Below are 26,365 nucleotides of genomic sequence, written 5' to 3' on the forward strand. Positions count from 1 at the left end.
AGGGACGCGTTTTGGGGACCCCCAAAAAAACGGGGGGACCCCTCCCCCACCCCCAAAAACGGGGGGACCCCCCCAAAAAAAAGGGGGTTCTCCCCTCCCCCCCCCCCCCTTGGTGTATAATAAATCGTGGTTGTTGCTGCTCCGTGGGGGGTCTGGATTTGGGGACCCCCCAATGTCCCCCCAATGTCCCCCAATGTCCCCAATGTCCTCAGTGTCCCCAATGTCCCCCAATGTCCCCAATGTCCCCAGTGTCCCCAATGTCCCCAATGTCCCCAGTGTCCCCAATGTCCCCAATGTCCCCCAATGTCCCCAATGTCCTCAGTGTCCCCAATGTCCCCCAATGTCCCCCAATGTCCCCAATGTCCCCAATGTCCCCAATGTCCCCAATGTCCCCCGATGTCCCCAATGTCCCCCAATGTCCCCCAATGTCCCCCAATGTCCCCAATGTCCCCAATCCCCCCAATGTCCCCAATGTCCCCAATGTCCCCAATGTCCCCCAATGTCCCCGATGTCCCCAATGTCCCCGATGTCCCCAATGTCCCCCCAATGTCCCCAATGTCCCCCCCAAATGTCCCCAGTGTCCCCAATGTCCCCCAATGTCCCCAATGTCCCCAATGTCCCCCGATGTCCCCAATGTCCCCAATGTCCCCAATCCCCCCAATGTCCCCAATGTCCCCCCAATGTCCCCAATGTCCCCGATGATGTCCCCAATGTCCCCAATGTCCCCAATGTCCCCCAATGTCCCCCAATGTCCCCAATGTTCCCCAATGTCCCCCAATGTCCCCCCAATGTCCCCAATGTCCCCGATGATGTCCCCAATGTCCCCAATGTCCCCAATGTCCCCCAATGTCCCCCAATGTCCCCCAATGTCCCCAATCCCCCCAATGTCCCCAATGTCCCCCCAATGTCCCCAATGTCCCCGATGATGTCCCCAATGTCCCCAATGTCCCCAATGTCCCCCAATGTCCCCCAATGTCCCCAATGTTCCCCAATGTCCCCCAATGTCCCCCCAATGTCCCCAATGTCCCCGATGATGTCCCCAATGTCCCCAATGTCCCCAATGTCCCCCAATGTCCCCCAATGTCCCCCAATGTCCCCCAATGTCCCCAATGTTCCCCAATGTCCCCCAATGTCCCCCCAATGTCCCCAATGTCCCCAATCCCCCCAATCCCCCCAATGTCCCCAATGTCCCCAATGTTCCCCAATGTCCCCCCAATGTCCCCCCAATGTCCCCAATGTCCCCGATGATGTCCCCAAGGCCAGCTCAGCTCTACGGTGTTTATTGGCGTCTCTAACACTCACTGATGCAGATAAATAGTGGACATTTGTCACCGCCGCCACCCCCCCGCCGTGGGGACACCCCGGGGACCCCCCCGGGACCCCTCCCCCACCACCGGGACCCCTCCCCGCGGGGGCCACCCCGGAGGGGGACGGACACCGTGGGGACACGCGGGGGGGAGGGGGTGTGGGGACATCCATGGGGGGACATCCCCAGGGCCACCCCCTTTGGGGACACCCATGGGGACACCCCCAGGGCCACCCCCTTGGGGACATCCCCAGGGTCACCCCATTGGGGACATCCATGGGGACATCCCCAGGGCCACCCCCTTTGGGGACACCCATGGGGACACCCGCAGAGTCATCCCTTGGGGACACCCATGGGGACATCCCCAGAGTCACCCCCTGGGGACATCCATGGGCAACACCCCCAGGGCCACCCCTTTGGGGACATCCCCAGGGCCACCCCCTTTGGGGACATCCATGGGGACATCCATGGGGTCACCCCCTTGGGGACATCCATGGGCAACACCCCCAGGGCCACCCCTTGGGGACACCCCCAGGGTCACCCCCTTGGGGACACCCCGGGGACACCCCAGGGCCACCCGTTTGGGGTCACCCCCTTGGGGACATCCATGGGGAAACCCCTTGGGGACACCCTTGGGGACACCCCCAGGGCCACCCAATGACATCACCACCGAGGCCACCCCACCGGGATCCCCTTTTGGGGTCACCCCGCCCCTCCCCCGCTGTCCCCAATGTCCCCAAGCTCCCCTCCCCTCCCCCCCCGGTATTTTTGCCACTTTTCCCCATTTTCCTTCCTTTTTTTGCCTTTTTTGTTTGGTTTTCCCCCTAAAGTGCGGTCGGGAGGGGGGAGGGGACACGGGGGGGAGGGGAGGTGACACTGGGGGGGAGGGGCGGTGACAATGGAGGGGAGGGGCGGTGACACTGGGGGGGTCGGGGCGGTGACACTGGGGGGGGTCGGTGCGTGTGGGGTGGGGGAGGGGCGGGTCAGTCAGTAGCAAACGCGGCCACGAAAGTGCAAAAGGGGGGAGGGGCCGCGGGGGGGGGAGGGGAGGGGAGGGGGAGGGGCCTTGCACGCGGGGCCGTGAGCGAGAGGGGCGGGCCTTGCACGAGGATCGGGCCTTGCACGAGGATTTGGGCCTTGCACGAAGATCGGGCCTTGCATGAGTATCAGGCCTTGCACGAGGATTGGGCCTTGCACGAGGATTGGGCCTTGCACGAGGATTTGGGCCTTGCACGAGGATCGGGCCTTGCACGAGGATCGGGCCTTGTACGAGGATTGGGCCTTGCACGAGGACTGGGCCTTGCACGAGGATTGGGCCTTGCACGAGGATTTGGGCCTTGCACGAAGATCGGGCCTTGCACGAGGACAATCCTTGCACGAGGATCGGGCCTTGCACAAGGACTGGGCCTTGCACGAGTATCAGGCCTTGCACGAGGATTTGGGCCTTGCACGTGGACTGGGCCTTGCACGAGGATCGGGCCTTGCACGAGGATTTGGGCCTTGCACGAGGATTTGGGCCTTGCACGAGGACCGGGCCTTGCACGTGGATTGGGCCTTGCACGTGGACTGGGCCTTGCACGAGGATTTGGGCCTTGCACGAGGATCAGGCCTTGCACAAGGACAATCCTTGCACGAGGATTTGCTCACTTGAAGTGGAATTTGCACGAGTATCGGGCCTTGCACGAGGATTTGCTCACTTGAACGTGGAGTTTGCACGAGGATTTGGGCCTCGTACAAGGATCAGGCCTTGCACGAGGATTGGGCCTTGAACGAGGATCGGGCCTTGCACGAGGATTGGGCCTTGCACGGCGACAACCCTTGCACAAGAATTTGCTCACTTGAACGTGGAATTTGCACAAGGATCAGGCCTTGCACGAGGATTTGGGCCTTGCACAAAGATTGGGCCTTGCACGATGATTGGGCCTATCATGAGGACAATCCTTGCACGAGGATTTGCTCACTTGAACGTAGAGTTTACACGAGGATTTGGGCCTTGCACAAGGAACGTCCCTTACACGAAGACACAGCCCTTGCACAAGGACAATCCTTGCACGAGGATTTGGGCCTTGCACAAGGATTGGGCCTTCAACGATGATCGGGCCTCGCACGAGGATTTGCTCACTTGAACACGGAATTTGCACGAGTATTGGGCCTTGCACGAGGACAATCCCTGCACGAGGATCAGGCCTTGCACGAGGATTTGCTCACTTGAAGGGGAATTTGCACGAGGACAATCCTTGCACGAGGATTTGGGCCTTGCACGAGGCCGGTGCTCACACCCGGGCACGCTCCCCGCTCGTGCCAGGCCAGCCCCGGGACTGAGCGTGAGTGTGAGCGTGAGTGTGAGTGTGAGCAGGGCTGGGAGGGCTCACACGGGGCCGTGCACGCTCGTGTGAGGCACGGGGAGGGGTCGGGGGCGTGCAAGGGGGGTTTGCACAAGGATCGCCCCCAGCGCCGCGCGGGGCCGGCGTGCAAGGGCTGGGCTTTGCACGGGGACGGGCCTTGCACACTCGTGAGGGGACGGGGATGCTCTTGCACACTCATTATTGCACAAGGATGTTCTTGCACACTCGTGAGGACATGGGGATGTTCTTGCACACTCGTGAGGGCACAGGGACAGGCCTTGCACACTCACCATTGCACAAGGACAGCCCTTACACACTCATGAGAGCACAGGGATGGGCCTTGCACACTCGCTCTTGCACAAGGACGGGCCTTGCACACTCATGAGTGCACAGGGATGCTCTGACACGCTCATTATTGCACAAGGAGGGGCCTTGCACGCTCGTGAGTGTGCTGGGGCGTTCTTGCACACTCGTGAGGGCACAGGGATGCTCTTGCACACTCACTATTCCACAAGGACGGCCCTTGCACACTCGCAGCTGCCAAGGGACATTCCCCTCACACGGGAGCGCTCTTCGCACGCTCACCGCCGCGCCAGGAACCTCCCTTTGCACGAGGATGGCCCTTGCACACCCAGAATTGCACAGGGACCCCTTTGCACACTCAGAATTGCACGAGATGCCCCTTGCACACTCACAACTGCTCAAGGACGGTCCTTTGCACACTCACCACTGTTTGAGAGTCCTTTGCATGCTCAGAATTGCACGAGGACCCCTTTGCACACTCACCCATGCATGAAGATCCCTTTGCACGCTCAGGATTGCACGAGATGCCCCTTGCACACTCACAGCTGCTCAAGGAGGGTCCTTTGCACGCTCAGAATTGCACAAGGAGCGTCCCCTCGGCAGGAGACACCCCTTGCACACTCACAACTGCTGGAGAACGCTCCTTTGCACACTCACCACTGTTTGAGAGTCCTTTGCACGCTCAGAATTGCACGAGACACCCCTTGCACACTCACAACTGCTCGAGGACCCCTTTGCACGCTCAGAATTGCACAAGGACCCCCCTTTGCACACTCACAACTGCATGAGGACCCCCTTTGCACACTCACAACTGCTCGAGGAGGGTCCTTTGCACACTCACAACCGCACGAAGACCCCTTTGCACGCTCAGAATTGCACAAGGCCCCTCCCGCTGGTGTCCCCCCCCCTTGCACGCCCCCGTTGCACACTCGCCCCGCCCCCCCGGTGCTGGAATGTCGCTGCGATGCCGATAAGGTGCCGAAGGGGGGGGTGGGGGGGGGTAATCGGGATTTTTGGGGGGGCCCCGGGATAGTGGGGGGGGCCCCGACTCTGGGGGATGTGGGGGAGGGGTCCCTGTAGTGGGGGAGGGGCCCCTTTGGGGGTGCAAAACGCTGCGGGGGGGGGGGGGAGGGGCGGGCCCCGAATGTTTCGGGGGGGGGTGGGGCGCTTTGGAGTGGGGGAGGGGCTGCTTTGGGGGGATGCCCGGTATTGGGGGGGGGTCTTCGCTGTTTTTGGGGGGTCCCTGTGCTCGGGGGGGGGGGGTTCCCCCCTCATTTTGGGGTGACTGGAAGCCCCCCCCCGCCACCTCCCAGTATCCCCAGTGCCCCCCCCCCAGTCTCATACTGGTCCCTGTGCCCCTCCCCCAAACTTTCTGGGGGGTCTTCCCATCACCGGTGCCCCCCCCTCAAATTTCCATTTCCTACGGGAACCCCCCCCCCAAGTTATTGGGGACCCCCAAAATCTCTGGGCCCCCCCCCAAATCTTCAATGGGCTCCATAAAGCTCTGTCGGACCCCCCCAAAATACAAAGGGTCCCCTGAAGCCTTTTGGGGACCCCCGACCCTTGTGGGACCCCCAAACCTCGGTGGGGTCCCTGAACTTCTACAGGACCCCCCCCCCTAAAGTTTATGGGGACCCCCCCTTTTCTATGGGCCCCCCCCTTTTTCCTGTGGGGTCCCCCAAGCTCCGAGGGACCCCCAGCTCCTGCAGTCCCCCCCCCTCTATGGGGCCGGGACCCCCCCCAAAACCTCCTCCGGAGCCCCTCCCCCCTCCGTGGGGCGGGACCCCCGCCCCTCCCCCACCCCTCAGGTGCCCCCCCCCGCTTTCCGGGGCCCCTCCCCTCCCCCCCCGGGGAACCCGAAGCTGGGGGGGGGGGCCGTGCTGGGGGGGGGGAGGGGCGCGGGGGGTGGAGCCCCCCCCGCAGGACCCCCCGCCCCTCCCCCCGCCAAGAAGCCGCGCTCGGGGTCGGGGAGGACGAGGGCGAGGGGGAGGGGGAAGGGGAAGGGGTAGGCGGCCACCAGGCGGGGCCCGAAGGACACCGGGAAGGCGGGGGGGGCCGGGGGGACGCGGGGACCCCCCCTCGGTGTCCCCCCGGCGCCGTCCCCGAGCTCGGGCTCCGTCCCCCCGGCCCGGCAGAGCAGCGCCAGCGGCTGCTCCTGCACCGGGAACCCCCCCGCGCCCTCCCCCGCCCCGCTGCCGCTGTCACCCGCGGGCGGCGGCTCCGGCCCGGGCACCCCGGGGGACGGCGGGACCCCCCCGTTATCCGCCGGGGTCTCCTCCCTGCCCGCGGCCGGAGGGGTGTAGGCGATGACAGTCGGCGGGGCCGGTGACCCCGGCCGTGACCCCGGCGGTGACCCCGGTGCTGACCCCGGCGGTGACCCCTGTGCTGACCCCGGCCGTGACCCCGGCGGTGACCCCGGTGCTGACCCCCTTGGTGACCCCCGTGGTGACCCCGCCGGTGACCCCGGGCGGTGCCGCTGGGCGTGGCGGCTGAGCGCGGCCGCCGTCTTGCACACCTTGGCGCAGGTGGGGCAGGCGAAGCGCAGCGATGGCCGCCGGCCCACGCGGCCCGTCCCCGTCCCCGTCCCCGTCCCCGCCGCCGCCGCCGTCCCCTCGTGTCCTCGCTGGTGCTTCCGCAGCTTGCGCAGCGCCGGGAAGCTCTTCCCGCACACCCGGCAGGCGTGCTGCCGCTCCCGGCGGCGCGGTGCCTCGCCGGCCTCGCCGTCGTCGCCCGGCGCCCAACGCAGCGAGCGCAGCTTGCGCCGCCAGCGCGGCTTCTTGGCGGCGGGGGTCACGCCGGGGGTCGCGGCGGCGCCGCCGGCCGCCTTCCTCTTGGCCTTGTAGGAGCAGTAGGGCCGCCAGAGCCGGTCCTCGGCGTCGCTGTCGTTGTCGCCGCGCCGCGCCTCGGCGCCGTCGCCGCGCAGCTCGGTGCCGGAGATGCGGCGTTTGACGATGGCCTCCTCGCCGATGCGCACGGTGATCTGGCACAGCCCCTCGCCCGCCGCCGAGCCCGCGTACGCCGGCTTGGCCACGTAGGTCATGGTGCGGCCGGAGCCGCCGCCGGAGCCGCCGGCGGGGTTTTGGGGAGCGGCGCTGCCCTCGGTGGCCGCGGCCGTGGCCGCCCGCTGCGCCTCGATGTAATCGCGCAGCACCTGCTTCTTGATGGGCACCGCCGGCGTCACCGGCGCGGCCGCCGGCACCTCGGGCAGCCCCGGCGCTTCCTCGCCCGCCCGGCCGTTGTAGGCGATGACCGAGGCCGCGCCGCTGCCGCCGCCGCCGCCGCCGCCGCCGCGCACGATGACCGAGGGCGCGGCGCGGCCGTAGGCGATGACCGAGGCGGGCTCCGGCCGCGGCCCGGGCGGATAGGCGGCCCCGGCGGCGTCTCCCGGCGCGGCCGGCGGCAGCAGCGCCCCGTCGGGCACCGCGGCCTGGCTGTAGGTCTTGTAGGGCCGCTTGTGCGCCCGCATGGGCAACAGGCGGTAGAGCTTGAGCGCGTTGAGCTTGGGCCGGTAGCCGCCGTTGGGCGTCTTCTCGGAGGCGATGAGCCCCGGGCTGATGCCGTGGAAGGCTTTTTGGTGCGTCTTGAGGTTGTAGTAGGTGACGAAGGTGTCCCAGCAGAAGATGCACTGGTAGCGGCGCTCGCCCGTGTGCCACACCTCGTGCTTGGTGCGGTACTCGGCCAGCGCGAACACCTTGTCGCAGTAGCGGCACGGGTACTTGCGGCGCCACGAGTGGACGTTGGCGTGGCGCTTGAGGCTGGACAGCGTCATGTAGGAGCGCTGGCACACCCCGCACAGGTACAGCACCTGCCCGTCCACCACCTTCACCAGCGGCTCCTGCTCCGCGCCCGGCTCCAGCGCGCGGTGTCGCAGCAGCAGCGCCTTCTTGGCCGCTTTCGGCGCCGCCGCGGCGCCAGCGGTGGCGGCGGCGGTGGTGGCGGTGACGACGCCGGTGACGGCGGCGGCGGCGGCGGTAGCGTTGTCGTTGTCGCCGTCCCCGTCGCGACAGCCGACCTCGTGCGTCTGCAGGCGCTTGACGTGGATGAAGCTCTTGCCGCAGTGGCGGCAGCACAGCCCGCGGCGCCCGCGGTGCAGCTTGGCGTGGAAGCCCAGCGCCGCCGCCGAGCTGAAGCCGCGCCCGCACAGCCCGCAGCGCAGCGACGCCGACGGGGGCGACGCCGGCGACACCGGCGAGGGCGACGCCGTCCCCGTGTCCCCCCCCGCGGGCGCCGTCTCGCCGCCCGCCGCCTCGCCGGGCCGCGCCGGGCAGGTCAGGTCCACGGGGGCCGCGGGAGCGCGGGGGTCCCCCGCCGGCGCTGGGGGGGTCCAGGTGCCGTTCACGTCCCGCGGGGGGGGCCCGGCCTCCAGGCCCTGCAGCGAGGGGATGCCCAGGCGCCGGCCCACGGCCCCCAGCGCCCGCGCGGCCGCCGGCGACGGCACGGCCAGGCGCGAGTTGTAGATGAAGTTGAGGACGTCGGAGAAGACGCCGGCCTGGACGCCCGGCAGCTCCAGCACCTGGGCGGGCGAGGGGCAGCTGGGCTCCTGGGCCAGCGCCCGCTTGAAGAAGGGGCTGGAGGCGGCCAGGACGTTTTTATGGGCGCGGAATTTGGTGTCCTCGGCGATGATGGTGACGTCGCAGAACTGGCCCCGCAGGCGCTGCTCGTTCAGCTCCAGCAGCAGCGCCCGGCAGTGCCCGGCGTCCGACACCTCCACGACCGGAGCCATCCCCGCGCCGGCCACCTGCGGGGGGGACACGGGCGCCGCGATTTGGGGTCACCCCGGTCCTTCCCGGGTGGCCGGAGGGACAACGGGGTTCCCTTTTTGGGGTCACCAAGCGTGGCTGAATCCTTTATTTGGTGGCACGTGGGTGGGTGGGGCCCCTACCTGGGGTCACCTGGGCCCTGATTCACTATTTGGGGTCACCTGGGTCCCTTATCTGGGGTCACCTGGGCCCTGATTCACTATTTGGGGTCATCCAGACCCCTGGCTCACTATTTGGGGTCACCCGAGTTCCTTATTTGGGGTCACTCAGACCCCCGGTTCACCATTTGGGGTCACTGAGACCCCCGGTTCACCATTTGGGGTCACCTGGTTCCTCTCTGTGGGGCACGCAGATACCTTGGTCCCATATTTGGGGTCACCCAAACCTCTTGTTCACTATTTGGGGTAACCTGGGTTCCTTATTTGGGGTCACCCAGACCCCTGGTTCGCTTTTTGGGGTCACTGAGACCCCTGGACCCCATATTTGGGGTCACCCAGACGCCTGGTTCGCTTTTTGGGGTCATCTCAGTCCCTTATTTTGGGTTTCCTGTCCCTTGGTTCGCTATTTGGGGTCACCTGGGTCCTTATTTGGGGTCACTGACACCCCTGGATCCCATATTTGGGGTCACCCAAAGATCTTCACCATTTGGGGTCACCCAGACCCCTGGTTCGCTATTTGGGGTCACCTCCATGGCTGGATCCCCTATTTGGGGTCACCCCAACACCTTGTTCATGATTTGGGGTCACCTGGGTCCCATATTTGGGGTCACCCAGACCCCTCGGGGTCACCCGTGTCCCCTCTCTGGGTGGGGTTCCCCGATTCTGTGGGTCAGAGTCCCTTGGTTCTGTGGGGTGGGGGGTCCTGGAATTCTCTGGAGCTGTGGGGTCTTGACCGGGGGTCCCCCGGATCACTCCGGGTTTGGGGTTCCTGGGGGTCCCTGTGGGGTTTTGGGGTTCCTCTATCCCCTGTCTTGAGGGTCACTCTGGGGTTTTGGGCTCACTCCGGGGTTTTGGGTCCCCCCTGTTGCCTGTCTGGGGGGTCCCGGTGGGGTTTTGGGGTCCCTGTGGGGTTTTGGGGTCACTCCGGGGTTTTGGGGTCCCCCCTGTTCCCTGTCCGGGGTCGCTGCCCCCCGGTCCCGCGCAGCCATTTTGTGTCGGGCCCTCCCCGGCCTGAGGCGGCTCAAAATGGCGGCGGCGCCGCGAGCGCGGGAACACCGGGACCGAACCACCGGGAACGGCGGGGGGAGAACACCGGGACCGAACCACCGGGAACGGCGGGGGGGAAACGGGACCGAACCACCGGGAACAGCGGGGGAGGGAACCGGGACCGAACCACCGGGAACAGCGGGGGGGAGAACACCGGGACCGAACCACCGGGAACAGCGGGGGGGGGGGAAACCGGGACTGAACCACCGGGAACAGCGGGGGGGGAACCGGGACCGAACCACCGGGAACGGCGGATAGGGGGGAACCGGGACCGAACCACCGGGAATGGCGGGGAGGAAAGGGGACCGAACCACCGGGAACAGCGGGGGGGGGACCGGGACCGAACCACCGGGAATGGCGGGGAGGAAACGGGACCGAACCACCGGGAACGGCGGAGGGGAACCGGGACCGAACCACCGGAACGGCGGGGGGAGAACACCGGGACCGAACCACCGGGAACAGCGGGGGGAGAACACCGGGACCGAACCACCGGGAACGGCGGATAGGGGGGAACCGGGACCGAACCACCAGGAACAGCGGATAGGGGGGAACCGGGGCCGAACCACTTGGGACAGCGGACGGGGGGGGACCCGGACCGCACCACTGGGGAGGAACCGCGGGGGGGACCCAAGGATTGACCCACGGCATCACCTCCAGGCCCTGAGGCTGCCCCACGGCCCCTCCGGGGTGTCAAACCCAGCCTGACCCATGGCCAGCCCAGAGTCTGCCCTCCCAGTACATCCCAGTCCATCCCAGTTCATCCCAGTCCATCCCAGTTCATCCCAGTGCCCTCCCAGTGCCCTCCCAGTTCATCCCAGTACCCTCCCAGTTCATCCCAGTGCCCTCCCAGTGCCCTCCCAGTACATCCCAGTTCATCCCAGTGCCCTCCCAGTTCATCCCAGTCCATCCCAGTGCCTTCCCAGTACATCCCAGTTCATCCCAGTTCATCCCAGTTCATCCCAGTACCCCCCAGTATATCCCAGTGCCCTCCCTGTACATCCCAGTGCCCTCCCAGTGACTCCCAGTGCCCTCCAGTAACTCCCAGTGCCACCCAGTCCATCCCAGTGTCCCCCAGTGTCCTCCCAGTGCCCTCCCAGTACATCCCAGTACCCCCCAGTTCATCCCAGTGTCCCCCAGTACATCCCAGTGCCCTCCCAGTGCCCCCCAGTTCATCCCAGTAACTCCCAGTGCCACCCAGTGTCCTCCCAGTGACTCCCAGTACATCCCAGTGTCCTCCCAGTGCCCTCCATTTCATCCCAGTGCCCCCCCAGTCCCTCCCAGTGTCCCCCAGTGTCCCCCAGTGTCCCACCTGTGCGCGGGGCCCTCATGGACTGGGTGTTGCTGCTCCGGGGGTCCTCGGGGGGGGGTCACAGCCGGCCGGGCCTCCTGGACATGGGGGGGACACCGAGGGAAGGGTCACAACAGGCGGACTGGGGGGGAACACCCGGAACTGGGGGGACCCGGGGTCATCGGAGGGGTCACAACAGGCGGATTTGGGAGGGAACACCGAGGGAAGGGTCACAACAGGCGGACTGGGGGGAACACCCGGACTTGGGGGGACCCGGGGTCATCGGAGGGGTCACAACAGGCGGACTGGGGGGAACACCCGGACCTGGGGGGACCCGGGGTCATCGGAGGGGTCACAACAGGCGGACTGGGGGGAACACCGAGGGAAGGGTCACAACAGGCGGACTGGGGGGAACACCCGGACTTGGGGGGACCCAGGGTCACTGGAGGGGTCACAACAGGCGAATTTGGGGGGAACACCAAGGGAAGGGTCACAACAGGCGGATTTGGGGGAACACCCGGAATTGGGGGGACCCGGGGTCACTGGAGGGGTCACAACAGGCGGATTTGGGGGTCGCTGGGGGCTGGGGGAGGGTCACAACACCCGGACAGGGGTGACAAAGCGGCAGTGGGGGGGGGGGGGAATTCTCCAGTGTGACGTCAGCGTCACAGCACAGGGACGGGTGTGACGTCACCCGGAGGGAGTTGGAGGGTGACGTCATCAGGCGGACGGGTGACGTCACGGAAAGGGCTGGGGGTCAGGGGTGGAATAAAGCCACTGTCACCGTGAGGGGATGGGTGTGACGTCACTGGGAGGGGGTGCGGGCGGCGTGACGTCACCAGGAGGGGACACCCGTGACAACACAGGGGAGGGCTGGGGGGGAGGAGTCGGGCGGTGTGACGTCATCAGAGCGAGGGGGACACCTGGGAGGGGGGAGGTGACGCAGGCGGGAGGGGGAGGGGCGACGCGGGGCGGGGACACCCGGCGAGGGGGCGGGGACAACCTGACGCTGCCGCTACAGCCGGAACCCCACGGGAATTTTGGGGTGGGGTGGGGGGGAGGGGCAAAAGCGGAGGGACCCCCCCACACACCCCCCCACCCTCCAGCGTCCCCTCCCCCACCCCCTGCGCCCCCCGGGTCTCCCTGGGACCCCCCCAAACCCCTCCCCCTCAGCCGGAACAACCCGCGGGGGGACCCCGAGTGTCACCGGGGGGGGAGGGGGACACACCCACCCCTCCCCCCACCCCCTGCCCCCCCCCCTCCGCCCCCCAGGTACCCCCGGAGCCGCCTGACAGCGGCGTCCCGTCCGCGACGTCACCGGGGGGGGGAGGGGGGGAGTGTCACCCAACTGTTGCCATGGAAACACCCCCACCCCTCCCCCAGGCCACGCCCCTTTCACCTCCCCCCTCGGACACACCTTTCACCCGCGGCCAATCAGGGGACAGAGAGCGCCAGGCCACGCCCACCCCCCCCGCGGCCACGCCCAAGCCCTGGTGATGGAGGGAGCGCGCCGCTGACGTCACGGGCTCACCTGGATGCTCATTGGCTGGGCTGGGAGTGACGTCACGGGGCCCCGTCCTGCCGCGGGCGGTGTTAAAGGAGCAGGCGGAGGCTGCGGGGGCGGGGCCAGAGGGGGCGTGGTCAGGGGGGGGCGTGGTCAGAGGGGGCGGGGTTAAGGGGAGAAGTTTGGGGGGGGAACACGGAAGTGTCACCGCGTCACGGGGGGGAGGGGGACACCCCCGGAGGGGGGGTGGGGGTGACAGGACACGCACAGGTGACACGCAACACCCGTCGCACAGGCGTAACACGGGTGACGCGGACACAACAGCCAGAGACCGGCGTGAGGTACAACCGGACAGACCCAGCCCCACGCAGCCCGGACGCGGAGTTACAGACGGACACGACACACGGACACACGGCTGTGCACGGGTGTGATGCACAACCGCGCGGGAACGTTTCACACACACAGCAACAACCGTAGGGGGAACAGGAACCTCCACACCGCCCTGAAAGCGGTGCACAGTCGGACACGGGCACCCGGTACAGGCGCTCACAACCACACGCAGAGCTACAACCGCACACGGACAACTCTCACGCAACCCACGCACGGGTAACAACCGCGCACAGGCGTTTGACAGGCGGAGACGCAACAGCACGCGGGTGAACAGCCGCGCAGGGACACCCGGCACGCAGCCCCGCAGGGAGATGCAGGAGTGCACGGGTACAGCCGCACACGCGGGTGCACAACCGCACAGAGAACACGCGTACAACACTCGCACGGGCGCACAACCGCACAGAGAACACGCGTACAACACTCGCACGGGCGCACAACCGCACAGGGAACACGCGCACAACACTCGCATGGATTCACAACCGAACAGGGAACACGCGTACAACACTCGCACGGGCGCACAACCGCACAGAGAACACGCGTACAACACTTGCACGGGCGCACAACCGCACACGGACATGGCACAACCGCACAGGGGCGCACAACCGTGCAAAGAACATGCACACAACACTCACATGGGCGCACAACCGCACACGGGTGCACAACTGCGCAAAGAACACACACAACCCTCACACGGACTCACAACCGCACAGAGAACACGCGCACAACACTCGCACGGGTGCACAACCGCACAGAGAACACACGTACAACACTCGCATGGATTCACAACCGCACAGAGAACACGTGTACAACACTCGCACGGGCGCACAACCGCACACGGGTGCACAACTGCACAAAAAACACACAGAACCCTCACATGGATGCACAACCACTCTATGAACACGCACACAACACTCGCACGGGTGCAGAACCACACACGGACATGGCACAACCGCACACGGGTGCACAGCCGCACAAAGAACACACGCACACAACCGCACACGGGTGCACAACCGCGCAAAGAACACGCACAACCCTCACATGGACGCACAACTGCACAAATAACACGCACAACCCTCATAAGGGCGCACAACCGCACAAAAACCACACAGAACCCTCACATGGATGCATAACCACTCTAAGAACACGCGTACAACACTCACACGGGTGCACAACCGCACAAAGAACACACGCACACAACCGCACACGGGTGCACAACCATGCAAAGAACACGCACAACCCTCACATGGACGCACAACTGCACAAGGAACACGCACAACCCTCATACGGGTGCACAACCGCACAAAGAACACACACACAACCGCACACGGGTGCACAACCGTGCAAAGAACACGCACAACCCTGACATGGACGCACAACTGCATTAGGAACACGCACACAACACTCGCACGGGCGCACAACCGCACACGGACATGGCACAACTGCACATGGGCGCACAACCGTACAAGGAACACGCATACAACACTGACACAGGTACACAGCCGCGCATGGACGTGGCACAACCGCACACGGGCGCACAACTGCGCTAAGAACGCACAGAACCCTCACAGGGTGCACAACCGCACAAAGAACACACACACAACCGCACACGGGTGCACAACCGTGCAAAGAACACGCACAACCCTCACATGGACGCACAACTGCACAAAGAACACGCACAACCCTCATACGGGTGCACAACCGCACAAAGAACACACACACAACCGCATGCGGGTGCACAACCGTGCAAAGAACCCTCACAGAACCCTCACACGGGTGCACAACTGCACACAGATATGGCACAACCCTCATACGGGTGCACAACCGCACAAAGAACACACACAACCGCACACGGGTGCACAACCGTGCAAAGAACACGCACAACCCTCACATGGACGCACAACTGCACAAATAACACGCACAACACTCGCACGGGCGCACAACCGCACAAAGAACACACAGAACCCTCACATGGATGCACAACTGCGTTAAGAACACACACACACAACACTCACACGGGCGCACAACCGCACACGGACATGGCACAACCGCACACGTGGATTCACAACCGCGCAAAGAACACGCACAACCCTCACATGGATTCACAACCGCACAAAGAACACACAGAACCCTCACATGGACGCACAACTGCCTTAAGAACACGCACACACAACACTCACATGGATTCACAACCGCACAAAGAACACACACACAACCCTCACGCGGGCGCACAACCGCACAAAGAACACACAGAACCCTCACATGGACGCACAACTGCGTTAAGAACACGCGCACAACACTCACACGGGCGCACAACCGCACACGGACGTGACGCGCTCACAACCGTGCACAGACATTTCACACACGCAGAGGCACAGCCGCCCACGAACAACCCTGGTGCGTATCCACAGCCGTGCACGGGGCAGAGGCACAACCGCACGGGGACACGGCACAACCGCACGGGGACATGAAACAACCGCACGGGGACACGGCACAACCGCACGGGGACATGAAACAACCGAACACAGGGACACGGCACAACCGCATGGGGACACGGCACAACTGCACGGGGACACGGCACAACCGCACGGGGACACGGCACAACCGCACAGGGACACGGCACAGCCGCACAGGGACATGAAACAACCGCACGGGGACATGAAACAACCAAACACAGGGACACGGCACAGCTGCACGGGGACACGGCACAACCGCACGGGGACACGGCACAACCGCACGGGGACATGGCACAACCGCACAGGGACATGGCACAACCGCACGGGGACACGGCACAACCGCACGGGGACAAGGCACAACCGCACGGGGACACGGCACAGCCGCACGGGGACAAGGCACAACCGCACGGGGACACGGCACAACCGCACGGGGACACGAAACAACCGAACACAGGGACACGGCACAACCGCACGGGGACATGAAACAACCGCACGGGGACACGGCACAGCCGCACGGGGCAGAGGCACAACCGCACAGGGACACGGCACAACCGCACAGGGACACGGCACAACCGCACACAAACAACCCCCACAGAACTCCCACATGGATGCACAACCGCATATAAACAACCCTCACACGGATGTACAACCGCACAGGGACGTGTTATGTTCCCAAGCACACAGGGAGGCACAACCGCACACGGGCACTGACAGGCAGAGAAACAACCGCACAGGGACACACGCGGCGCTCACAAGCACACGCGGAGGCACAACCGCACACGAACAACCCCCACAAAACTCCCACAAGGATGCACAACCGCACATGAACAACCCTCACACGGATGCACAACCGCACAGGGACATGACACAACCGCACAGGGACACGCAACACTCACAAGCACACGGGGAGGCACAACCGCACACGAACAACCCTCACACGGATGCACAGCCGCGCAGGGACGCTTGACACACAACCGTGCACAGACAAACAACCCCCACGCAGCCCTGACACAACCCTGACACACGCACACACAACCGCGCACAGCCGGACACGGGAGCTGACACGAACAACCGGACAGGGACAAACGACTGCACGCAGATGCACAACCGCACAAACAACCCCACACGGACGCGGCACGCAACCAACAACCGCACACGCACGGCCCCGCTGGGATAAACAACCGCACACGCACAAACAACCCCCGCGGGCAGGAACACCCACACGCGGCCCCGACACACCTGCACGCGCAGTCACACACGCTCACACCCGCACGGGGACGCCTGACGCCCCCCTCAAGCCCCCCCAGCCCGGCACAAACACGCAGCCGCCCCCCCTCCCCCCCCCCCCCGCGTCACCCCTGTCACCCCCCCGGCTCCGGGGTCCGGCCCCCCCCTCCCAGCGGCGTTTGGGTGTTGCCGGGGGGTGTTGGGTGTTGTTTGGGGGGGCCGGAGCGGGGTCCTGGGCGGGGGAGGGAGGTTTTGGGGTTCCCGGGGGGGTGTTGCAGAGGGGAGCGGGCACTTCGGGGGGTCCCGGAGCACTTTGGGGGTCCCGCGGGGACACTCGGGGGGTCCCGTGAGGGTGTTTAGGGGGCTGCGGGGGTGTTTAGGGGGCTGCGGGGGGTGTTTAGGGGGCTCCGGGGGTGTTTAGGGGGCGGGGGGGTATTTCGGGGGGTGGGCGTGACCCAGGGCAGGGCGGGGGGTGGGGGTCGCGTTCCCCCCGCCCTGACCCCCCCCCCCGGGGGTCGCGGGGGTCGCGGAGCGGTGACAGCGCCGGGGGGACCCCGCGGGGGGGGGGGAGGGGTGGGGAGGGGGTCTCGGCGCGGGGGGAGGGGGGGAGGGGGAGGGTCTCGGCTCCTGGCGGGGGTCCCGGGGTGGGGAGGGGGAGGGGGGGGGTCGTTACCGGGGCCTGTCCCGGGGCCGGTGATGTCGCGACAGCGGCGGCGGCGGCGGCGGCGGCGGCACAAGATGGAGGCGGCGCGTTGGGCCCCGGGTGGGAGGGAGGGAGGGACCCCCCCGCCCCACGGCGCAGGGACACGGGGGGGGACACGGGGGGGACACGGGGGGGACACGGGGGACACCGGGGTGGCACTGGGGGGACACGGGGGAGATACAGGGGGGACACGGGAGGGACACGGGGGGGGACACTGGGGGGACACGGGGGACACCGGGGTGGCACTGGGGGGACACGGGGGGGGACACTGGGGACGCGGGAGGGGACATTGGGGACACTGGGGGGGGGACACGGGGGGGACACTGGGGACACTGGGGGGGGGACACGGGGGGGACACCCCGAAGTGGGGGGTAGAGGAGGAATGAGGGGGTGAGGGGACGGGGGGGACAGCAGGACACGAGAGTGGCACAAGCGGGGGGACATGGGGGGGGCACTGGGGACACTGAGGGGACACGGGGGGACATTGGGGGGACACTGGAGGGACATTGGGGGGACTGGGGACGTCGGGGGGACACGGGGGACACTGGGGGGACACGGGGGACACTGGGGGGACATTGGGAGGACACGGGGGGGACACTGGGGACACAGATCGGGACATGGGGGACACTGGGGACACTGGGGGGGCACTGGGGGGACACTGGGACACAACCAGGGGGACACGGGGTTGGGAGGTGTGACAACTGAGAGGCTGAACCGGGGGGGGGCACAGGGGGACATTTGGGGGGGACAAGTGTGGGGACAGTGGGACAGGAGTGGGGGACACAACCGGGGGTAGAGCCGGGGGGCGCAGGCAGCTGGGGGGACACGGAGGGGACAGGGAACACCCCATGGGGGACAGGGGGTCACAACCGGGGACACGAGCGGGGGTGCGGTGGGACACCAGGGAGGGACAGAGCGACTGACACAAAGCTGGGTGACACCGCCAGACAGAACGGGGGACAAACTCGGGGCTACAGTGACACGGTGGAGGACGCAAGGAGACAGAGATGGGGACACGGTGACGCACAACCGGAGACACAAACGGAGACACAGCTGGGGACACAACCAGGGACACAGCTGGGGACACAAGCGGGGACACAAGCGGGGACACAACCAGGGACACAACCGGAGATACAACCGGGGACACAACCGGAGATACAACTGGGGACACAACCGGGGACACGGTGACACACAACCGGAGACACAGCTGGGGACACAACCGGGGACACAACCGGGGATACAACCAGGGACACAGCTGGGGACACAACCGGGGATACAACCGGGGACACAACCGGGGACACGACCAGAGACACAACCGGGGATACAACCAGGGACACAGCTGGGGACACAACCGGGGATACAACCGGGGACACAACCGGGGACACAACCGGGGACACAACCGGGGATACAACCGGGGACACAACCGGGGACACAACCGGAGACACAACTGGGGATACACCCAGGGACACAACCAGGGACACAACCGGGGACACAACCGGGGATACAGCCGGGGATACAACTGGAGACACAACCGGGGATAAACTTCTGGGGACAGAAGTCACAACCGGTGACACGAGGGGACAGCCGGGCACGCGGCGAGGAACACAACCACGGTGCCACAGCACAACAACGGGGACCAAGCGGTGACACAACTGCGGGGACAACACCACCACCGGGGCCACAACAACCACAGCAGAGCCCCTGCTCTGCGTATGGGGGCGTTCGGTTGTCACCGTGCCACCTCGTGTCACGTTGTCACCGTGGTGTGGGGGGGTGTTGAGCGTCCGGCTGTGCCAGGTGAGGGCACAGGTTGGGTTGTACCTCAGACCGTGTCAGGTGTGTCCGGCTGTGCCAGGTGAGGGCACGGGTTGGGTTGTACCTCAGACCGTGTCAGGCGTGTCTGGCTGTGCCAGGTGAGGGCACAGGTTGGGTTGTACCTCAGACCGTGTCAGGCGTGTCCGGCTGTGCCAGGTGAGGGCACAGGTTGGGTTGTACCTCAGACTGTGTCAGGTGTGTCCGGCTGTGCCAGGTGTGTCCGGCTGTGCCAGGTGGGGGCACAGGTTGGGTTGTACCTCAGACCGGGTCAGGTGTGTCCGGCTGTGCCAGGTGAGGGCACAGGTTGGGTTGTACCTCAGACCGTGTCACGTGTGTCCGGCTGTGCGCGGTGACACCCTGAGATGTCACACCCGCGTCACCCCTGGTGACAAGGGGGAAACTCCCCCCACTCCTGACCCCCAAAATCCAGCTCTGCTCCCCAAACCGCTCCTTCTCTGCCCCCAAAATCCCCCCCAAGCCCTCGTGCTCCCCACAAAACACCGTTTTCCTCCAAACACCAACATTCGCCTTTTTTTCCTCTTATTATGCCCTCCTGCCCCTCCAAAACTCTCCTGCTCCCCTCAAACATTCTTTTACTGCTCCAATTGTCCCCCCAAACCCTTTCCTGCTCCGCTAAATCCCCCTCTTTGTCTGTAATTGTCCCACAAACAAATACCCCTTTTCTACCCCAATTATAACCTCACACCTCTCCTGCTCTGCCAACAACCTTCAGGGCCTTAATTGCGCCCCCAACTCCTCCTGTCCCCTCAAATTCCCTCTTCTCGCTCCTAAAATGCTCCTCCACTCCCTATGCTCCTCTCCAGCCCCTTCCCCACCACCCCTGCGTCTCCTCCGGAACAGGCCCCAAAGCCTCGGCCTTTCCCAGCGGCCACAGCCGCGTTGGGAGCGCCGGGAGCGGCCGGGACGGGTGGGCGAGGCCGGGGCTGCGCAGGCCGCGGCTGGAGCGGAGCTTCGCCCCTTTCCGTCACCGTCCGCCTTTGCTTCGGCATCTTTCGTGTGACACTCGGCAATTTCCGGGATCATCCGCTCGTGCTTCGGTACCTTTCGATAACTTCCGCCAGTGTTTCGGCCAGTTCCGTCTCTTTCCGTCAGCGTTCGGGTACCTCCGTTTAACTTCGTTCATTTCCGTCACCCTTCGGAGGCCCTTCGGTGGTCTCCGCCCACTTCCGGCAGTGCTTCGTTGATCTCCGTCAAATTCCGTGAATCCCCGCCGGCTTCTGAGGTCACTTCGCCGCCCTCTCTCCGCCCCTCCGATCTCTCAGTTCTGGGGGGGCGGTGCTTTTAAATAAATTATTCATGAACCGATCCCAATGTGCTGGAAGCGCGGGGTTCGGCGACGGCGCGTCCCACGAGGGCTTCACGGAGCAGCCCCCGACTCCGTCCCCTTTCCCCGCTCGTCGTGCGCCTCACGGGCCGTAACGGGACTCGCTTCGCCCTTTCTTTACCGCCGCTTCTTCTCCGCGGCCCCCCCTATTGCTTGTGAGGCGCTTGGTACGCTCCGGCCACGCCCCCTCCGGCGGCGCGCGGGGGCCGAGTCTATATAAGATGGCGCCGGCGCCTCACAGCGCCCAGTCGCGCCTTGGGCGCGGAGCGGCCGGAGTGAGAAAGGGGAGCTCCGTGCCGGCGGCTCCGTGAGGCGCCAGTTCCCGGTTCCCCGGTGGGGTTCAAACTCTCCCTCTCCAACCCTTCCGTGAAGGGGTCGATTCCGATCAGTCGGAGCGGCGCGAGGCCGCGGTTCCACCGGCGCCATGCACGGCGGGCCGCCCTCGGGCGACAGCGCCTGCCCGCTGCGCACCATCAAACGAGTCCAGTTCGGGATCCTGAGCCCCGATGAGATGGTACCGGGGCCGGGGCGGTGCGGACGGAACCGCGGGGCCCGAGGCGGGAGCGGGGCCGGCGGCTGAGGGCGAGCGGCGGCGGGAGATGGCGCCGGGGCAGCGAGAGCGGGGGACGGAGAGGCCCCGGGCGGGGGCGGGCGGGGACAGCGCCCCCCACAGGCCCGGGGGGGCTGAACTGGGGGAGAGGGGAGAGCTCTGAGGGGGTTCGGGGACACAAACGGGGTTCGGGAAGGTTTTGGGGTTCCCTGGGAGCCTCTGGAAGAGCATTGGGGTGTCCGAGAGTGGCACAGAATCCCCTGGCAGCGTTTTGGCGTCTCTAGGGAGCTTCGGGAGGAATTTTGGGGTCCCTGAGGGTGCTCAGGGGACCTTGGGAAAGGCCTTGGGGTACCCTGGAGGGTTTTGGGGTGCCTGGGAGGGTTTCAGGGTGTCTTGGAGGAGCTTTGGGTCTCTGGAGGTGTTTGTGAGGGCCTTGGAAGAGCTTTAGGCTGACGTGAAGGAGTCTTGGGGTACCTGGAGGTTTTTAGGGGAGTTCTGGAAGAGCTTTGGGGTGTCCTGGAGATGTTTTGGGGTCCCTGGGAGCTTCTCAGGGAGGTCTTGGGGTTCCTGGAAGTTGTTCAGCGAGCCCAGGAGGGTTTTTGGGGTGACTGAGGTGTTTGTTGTCACCCGAGGGCGTCACTTGTACTCACACCCGTTTGGAGTTTTTATTTTGGGGGGGGGGGGGAGCTTGCGGATGAATTTGGGGGTCTCCAGTTGCCTCAGTTTCCCCTTTTCCCCCCCAGAAACGAATGTCGGTGACCGAGGGGGGCATCAAATACCCCGAAACCACCGAGGGGGGACGCCCCAAACTGGGGGGGCTGATGGACCCCCGGCAGGGCGTCATCGAGAGGACGGGGCGCTGCCAGACCTGTGCTGGTGAGTGAGGGGGGTCCTGAACCCCCAAATCCTCCCAAATCTTCACGGGGACCCCCCTGAGCCTCACAAATCCCTCACAAGGAGAGTCCTGAACCCCACAAATCTCTCACAGGGAGGGCCCTGAACCCCTAAATTCTCACAGCCTGAACCCCCCTCAAATCCTTCTGTTTCTGGGGGGGAATTGATTGTTTTTGGGGTGTCTTTTTTTGTGTTATTCCCTTTTTTGGGGGGCTTTTTCTCACTGCTCATTGCCCCCCAAAAATTTCAGGAGCATTTTTCCTTCAGCTTTGGGGTGGGATCTCTATTTTTGGGGGGTTTCTTTTGTTTTTTTTTGTTGTTTTCCCTTTTTAGGGAGCTTCCTTCCCACCCCTCATTGCCCAAATTTCACTTTTGCTCCATCCATGAGAATTTTTAAAGGGGATTTCCCTATTTTGGGGGAAATTTCCTTTTCTTTTGAGGTCCCTTTTTTGGGGTGGACTCCCTCTTTTATTTTTGAGATTTTCCTTTTTTTTTTCAGAGTTTCCCTTTTTTTTTGGGCCTGCTCCCCCTTTTTTAGGGATTTTTTTAGGGCTGTTCCTTTTTTTTTTGGGCTGTACCTCCCACCCCCAAACCCCCACATTTTTTTGGGGTGTTTTTCCCCTCTATCCCAACCTTCCCAGTCCGATTTTGGGGTGTCCCCAGGGAACATGACGGAGTGTCCTGGCCACTTTGGCCACATCGAGCTGGCCAAGCCCGTGTTCCACGTGGGCTTCCTGGGGAAAACCATGAAAATCCTGCGCTGCGTCTGCTTCTTCTGCTCCAAGCTGCTCGTGGACTCGGTGAGACCCCAAAAATCACCGGGGGGAGCCCCAAAATCACCGGGGGGAGACCAAAAATCACTGGGGGGACTTCAAAAATCACCAGGGGGAGACCAAAAATCACTGGGGGAGCCCAAAAATCACTGGGGGAACCCCAAAATCAACGGGGGGACTTCAAAAATCACCGTGGGGAGCCCAAAAATCACCAGGGGAGCTCAAAAAACATCGGGGGGAGCCCAAAAATCACCGGGGGGACCCCAAAAAACACCAGGGGAGCCCAAAAATCATCGGGGGAACCCCAAAAAACACCGTGGGGAGCCCAAAAAACACTGGGGGAACCCCAAAATCAACAGGGGGAGCCCAAAAATCACCAGGGGAACCCCAAAAAACACCGTGGGGAGCCCAAAAAACACTGGGGGAACCCCAAAATCAACAGGGGGAGCCCAAAAATCACCGGGGGGAGCCCAAAAATCACTGGGGGAGCCCAAAAATCAACGGGGGGAGCCAAAAAACACCAGGGGGGACCCCAAAAATCACCAGGGGGAGCCCAAAGTCACCGGGGGGAGCCCAAAAATCACCGGGGGGAGCCCAAAAATCACCAGGGGGAGCCCAAAAAACACTGGGGGGAGCCCAAAAATCACCGGGGGAGCCCAAAAATCACCGTGGGGAGCCCAAAAAACACTGGGGGAACCCCAAAATCAACGGGGGGAGCCCAAAAAATCACCAGGGGGAGCCCAAAAAATCACTGGGGGAGCCCCAAAAATCACCGGGGGGAGCCCAAAATCACCGGGGGGAGCCCAAAAAACACCGGGGGGAGGCCAAAAAACACCGGGGGGAGCCCAAAAAACACTGGGGGACCCAAAAAACACCAGGGGGAGCCCAAAAAACACCGGGGGGAGCCCAAAAATCACCAGGGGGAGCCCAAAAATCACCAGGGGAGCCCAAAATTACCAGGGGGAACCCCAAAATCACCAGGGGAGCCCAAAAAACACCGGGGGGAGCCCAAAAATCACCGGGGGGAGCCCAAAATCACCGGGGGGAGCCCAAAAATCACCGGGGGGAGCCCAAAAAACACTGGGGGAACCCCAAAATCACCGGGGGGAGCCCAAAAAACACCAGGGGGAGCCCAAAAAACACCGGGGGGAGCCAAAAAAACACAGGGGGAGCCCAAAAATCACCGGGGGGACCCCAAAATCACCAGGGGAGCCCAAAAAACACCGGGGGGACCCCAAAAAACACCAGAGGGACCCCAAAACTTTTGGAGGAGGGGTCGGTTTTGGCAGGGGGGCCTTGCCCTGAAACGGCCCCGTGGGGTCCTTGGGTTTGGGGGTCCCAAAGTTGGAACTGGGACCATTTTGGGGGTGCTGGGGGGGTCAAAGTGAGGGGAAATCCAGAGTGGGGGACACCAGGAAGAGCTGACAAAGTTGGGGGGACACACGGAGAGGGGACAACAAGAGTTGGGGGACACAGAGGTGTCACCTGCTGGGTGGTCCTGGAAGCCTTGGAGATGCTGATGGACCCCAGTCACACAACACCAGACCCCAAAATCATCATTTCTGACCCCAAAACGCCATTTCTGACCCTAAAATGACATTTTCTGACCCCAAACCGCCCCTTTGTGACCCCAAACCGCCCCTTTGTGACCCCAAACCGCCCCTTTGTGACCCCAAACCTCCCCTTTGTGACCCCAAACCGCCCCTTTCTGACCCCAAAACAACACTTTATGACCTCAGAATGCCACTTTCCAACCCCAAAATGCCATTTCTGACCCCAAAATGCCATTTCCGACCCCAAAACGCCACCTTGTGACCCCAAACCGCCCCTTTCTGACCCCAAAATGTCACTTTGTGACCCCAAACCGACATTTCCGACCCCAAACCGACATTTCTGACCCCAAACCGACATTTCTGACCCCAAAACAACACTTTACGACCTCGGAATGTCACTTTCCAACCCCAAACCGCCCCTTTCTGACCCCAAAACGCCCCTTTCTGACCCCAAACCGCCCCTTTCTGACCCCAAACCGCCCCTTTCTGACCCCAAAACGCCATTTCTGACCCCAAAATGCCATTTCTGACCCCATTTCTGACCCCAAAACGCCCCTTTCTGACCCCAAACCGCCCGTTTCTGACCCCAAAACGCCATTTCTGACCCCAAAGTGACACTTTGTGACCCCAAAACATAACTTTCCAACCCCAAAACGCCATTTCTGACCCCAAAACGCCATTTCTGACCCCAAAACGCCATTTCTGACCCCAAAATGCCATTTCTGACCCCATTCTGACCCCAAACCGCCATTCCTGACCCCAAAGTGAGACTTTCTGACCCCAAAACGCCATTTCTGACCCTAAAATGCCATTTCTGACCCCAAAATGCCACTTTCTGACCCCATTCTGACCCCAAACCTCCCGTTTCTGACCCCAAAACAACATTTTCTGACCCCAAACCTCCCGTTTCTGACCCCAAACCGACATTTCTGACCCCAAAATGCCCCTTTGTGACCCCTTTCTGACCCCAAACCGCCCGTTTCTGACCCCAAAACACCATTTCTGACCCGAAAGTGACACTTTGTGACCCCAAAACATAACTTTCCAACCCCAAAACGCCATTTCTGACCCCAAAACGCCATTTCTGACCCTAAAAATGCCATTTCTGACCCCAAACCTCCCGTTTCTGACCCCAAAATACCAATTTCTGACCCCAAAACGCCCCTTTCCGACCCCATTCTGACCTCAAAACGCCATTTCTGACCCCAAAATGCCATTTCTGACCCCAAACCGCCATTCCTGACCCCAAAGTGAGACTTTCTGACCCCAAACCGCCCCTTTCTGACCCCAAAATGCCATTTCTGACCCCAAAATGCCCCTTTTTGACCCCAAAGCGCCATTCCTGACCCCAAAGTGAGACTTTCTGACCCCAAAACGCCATTTCTGACCCCAAAACGCCATTTCTGACCCCATTCTGACCCCAAAACGCCCTTTCTGACCTCAAAATGCCAATTTCTGACCCCAAAACACCCCATTCTGACCCCAAACCGCCCGTTTCTGACCCCAAAACGCCATTTCTGACCCCAAACCACCACTTCCTGACCCCAAAACGCCATTTCTGACCCCAAAGTGACACTTTGTGACCCCAAACCGACACTTTCTGACCTCAGAATGCCACTTTCCAACCCCAAACCGCCCCTTTCTGACCCCAAAATGCCATTTCTGACCCCATTTCTGACCCCAAAACGCCCCTTTCCGACCCCATTCTGACCCCAAACCGCCCCTTTCTGACCCAAAAACGCCATTTCTGACCCCAAACCGCCATTTCTGACCCCAAAATGCCCCATTCTGACCCCAAACCACCACTTCCTGACCCCAAAATGCCATTTCTGACCCCAAACCGCCATTTCTGACCCCATTTCTGACCCCAAAACGCCATTTCTGACCCCATTTCTGACCCCAAAATGCCATTTCTGACCCCAAAACGCCATTTCTGACCCCATTCTGACCC

The 26,365-nt window shown here is 63.7% G+C and overlaps 2 protein-coding genes across 8 annotated transcripts in view; one reads left to right on the forward strand and one right to left on the reverse strand.

The window, feature by feature from the left end:
* Positions 1 to 1,264: 1,264 nt before the first annotated feature.
* Positions 1,265 to 20,436, reverse strand: ZBTB4 (zinc finger and BTB domain containing 4). Of its 7 annotated transcripts, none has more exons than XR_015281518.1 (5): positions 17,455 to 17,588; positions 12,739 to 12,819; positions 11,229 to 11,305; positions 2,983 to 8,692; positions 1,265 to 2,677 (listed from the first exon to the last, which is right to left on the reverse strand). XR_015281518.1 is itself a non-coding variant. In XM_086871753.1 (4 exons), exon 4 carries the CDS (start codon positions 8,675 to 8,677, stop codon positions 5,759 to 5,761), a length of 2,919 nt encoding a protein of 972 aa, XP_086727879.1. In that variant the 5' UTR covers positions 8,678 to 8,692; positions 11,229 to 11,305; positions 12,739 to 12,819; positions 20,362 to 20,436; the 3' UTR covers positions 1,265 to 5,758. The 7 variants fall into 7 exon arrangements, 3 of the variants coding, with proteins under 3 accessions (XP_086727879.1, XP_086727877.1, XP_086727880.1); XR_015281516.1 differs by having other exon boundaries at positions 2,732 to 8,692; XR_015281519.1 differs by having other exon boundaries at positions 1,265 to 2,533; positions 2,661 to 8,692.
* A 443-nt stretch (positions 20,437 to 20,879) lies between these two features.
* The window catches only part of POLR2A (RNA polymerase II subunit A), a 69,578-nt gene continuing 64,092 nt past the window's right edge, over positions 20,880 to 26,365 (forward strand). The window contains exons 1-3 of the mRNA XM_086871731.1: positions 20,880 to 21,158; positions 21,938 to 22,070; positions 22,752 to 22,888. Coding sequence (XP_086727857.1) covers positions 21,069 to 21,158; positions 21,938 to 22,070; positions 22,752 to 22,888 — 360 coding nt within the window. The 5' untranslated portion in view covers positions 20,880 to 21,068. The remainder of the gene's footprint in view (positions 21,159 to 21,937; positions 22,071 to 22,751; positions 22,889 to 26,365) is intronic.

The sequence above is a fragment of the Cyanistes caeruleus genome, chromosome 37, assembly GCF_971803275.1.
Source record: "Cyanistes caeruleus chromosome 37, bCyaCae1.hap1.1, whole genome shotgun sequence".
NCBI classification, from domain to species: domain Eukaryota; kingdom Metazoa; phylum Chordata; class Aves; order Passeriformes; family Paridae; genus Cyanistes; species Cyanistes caeruleus.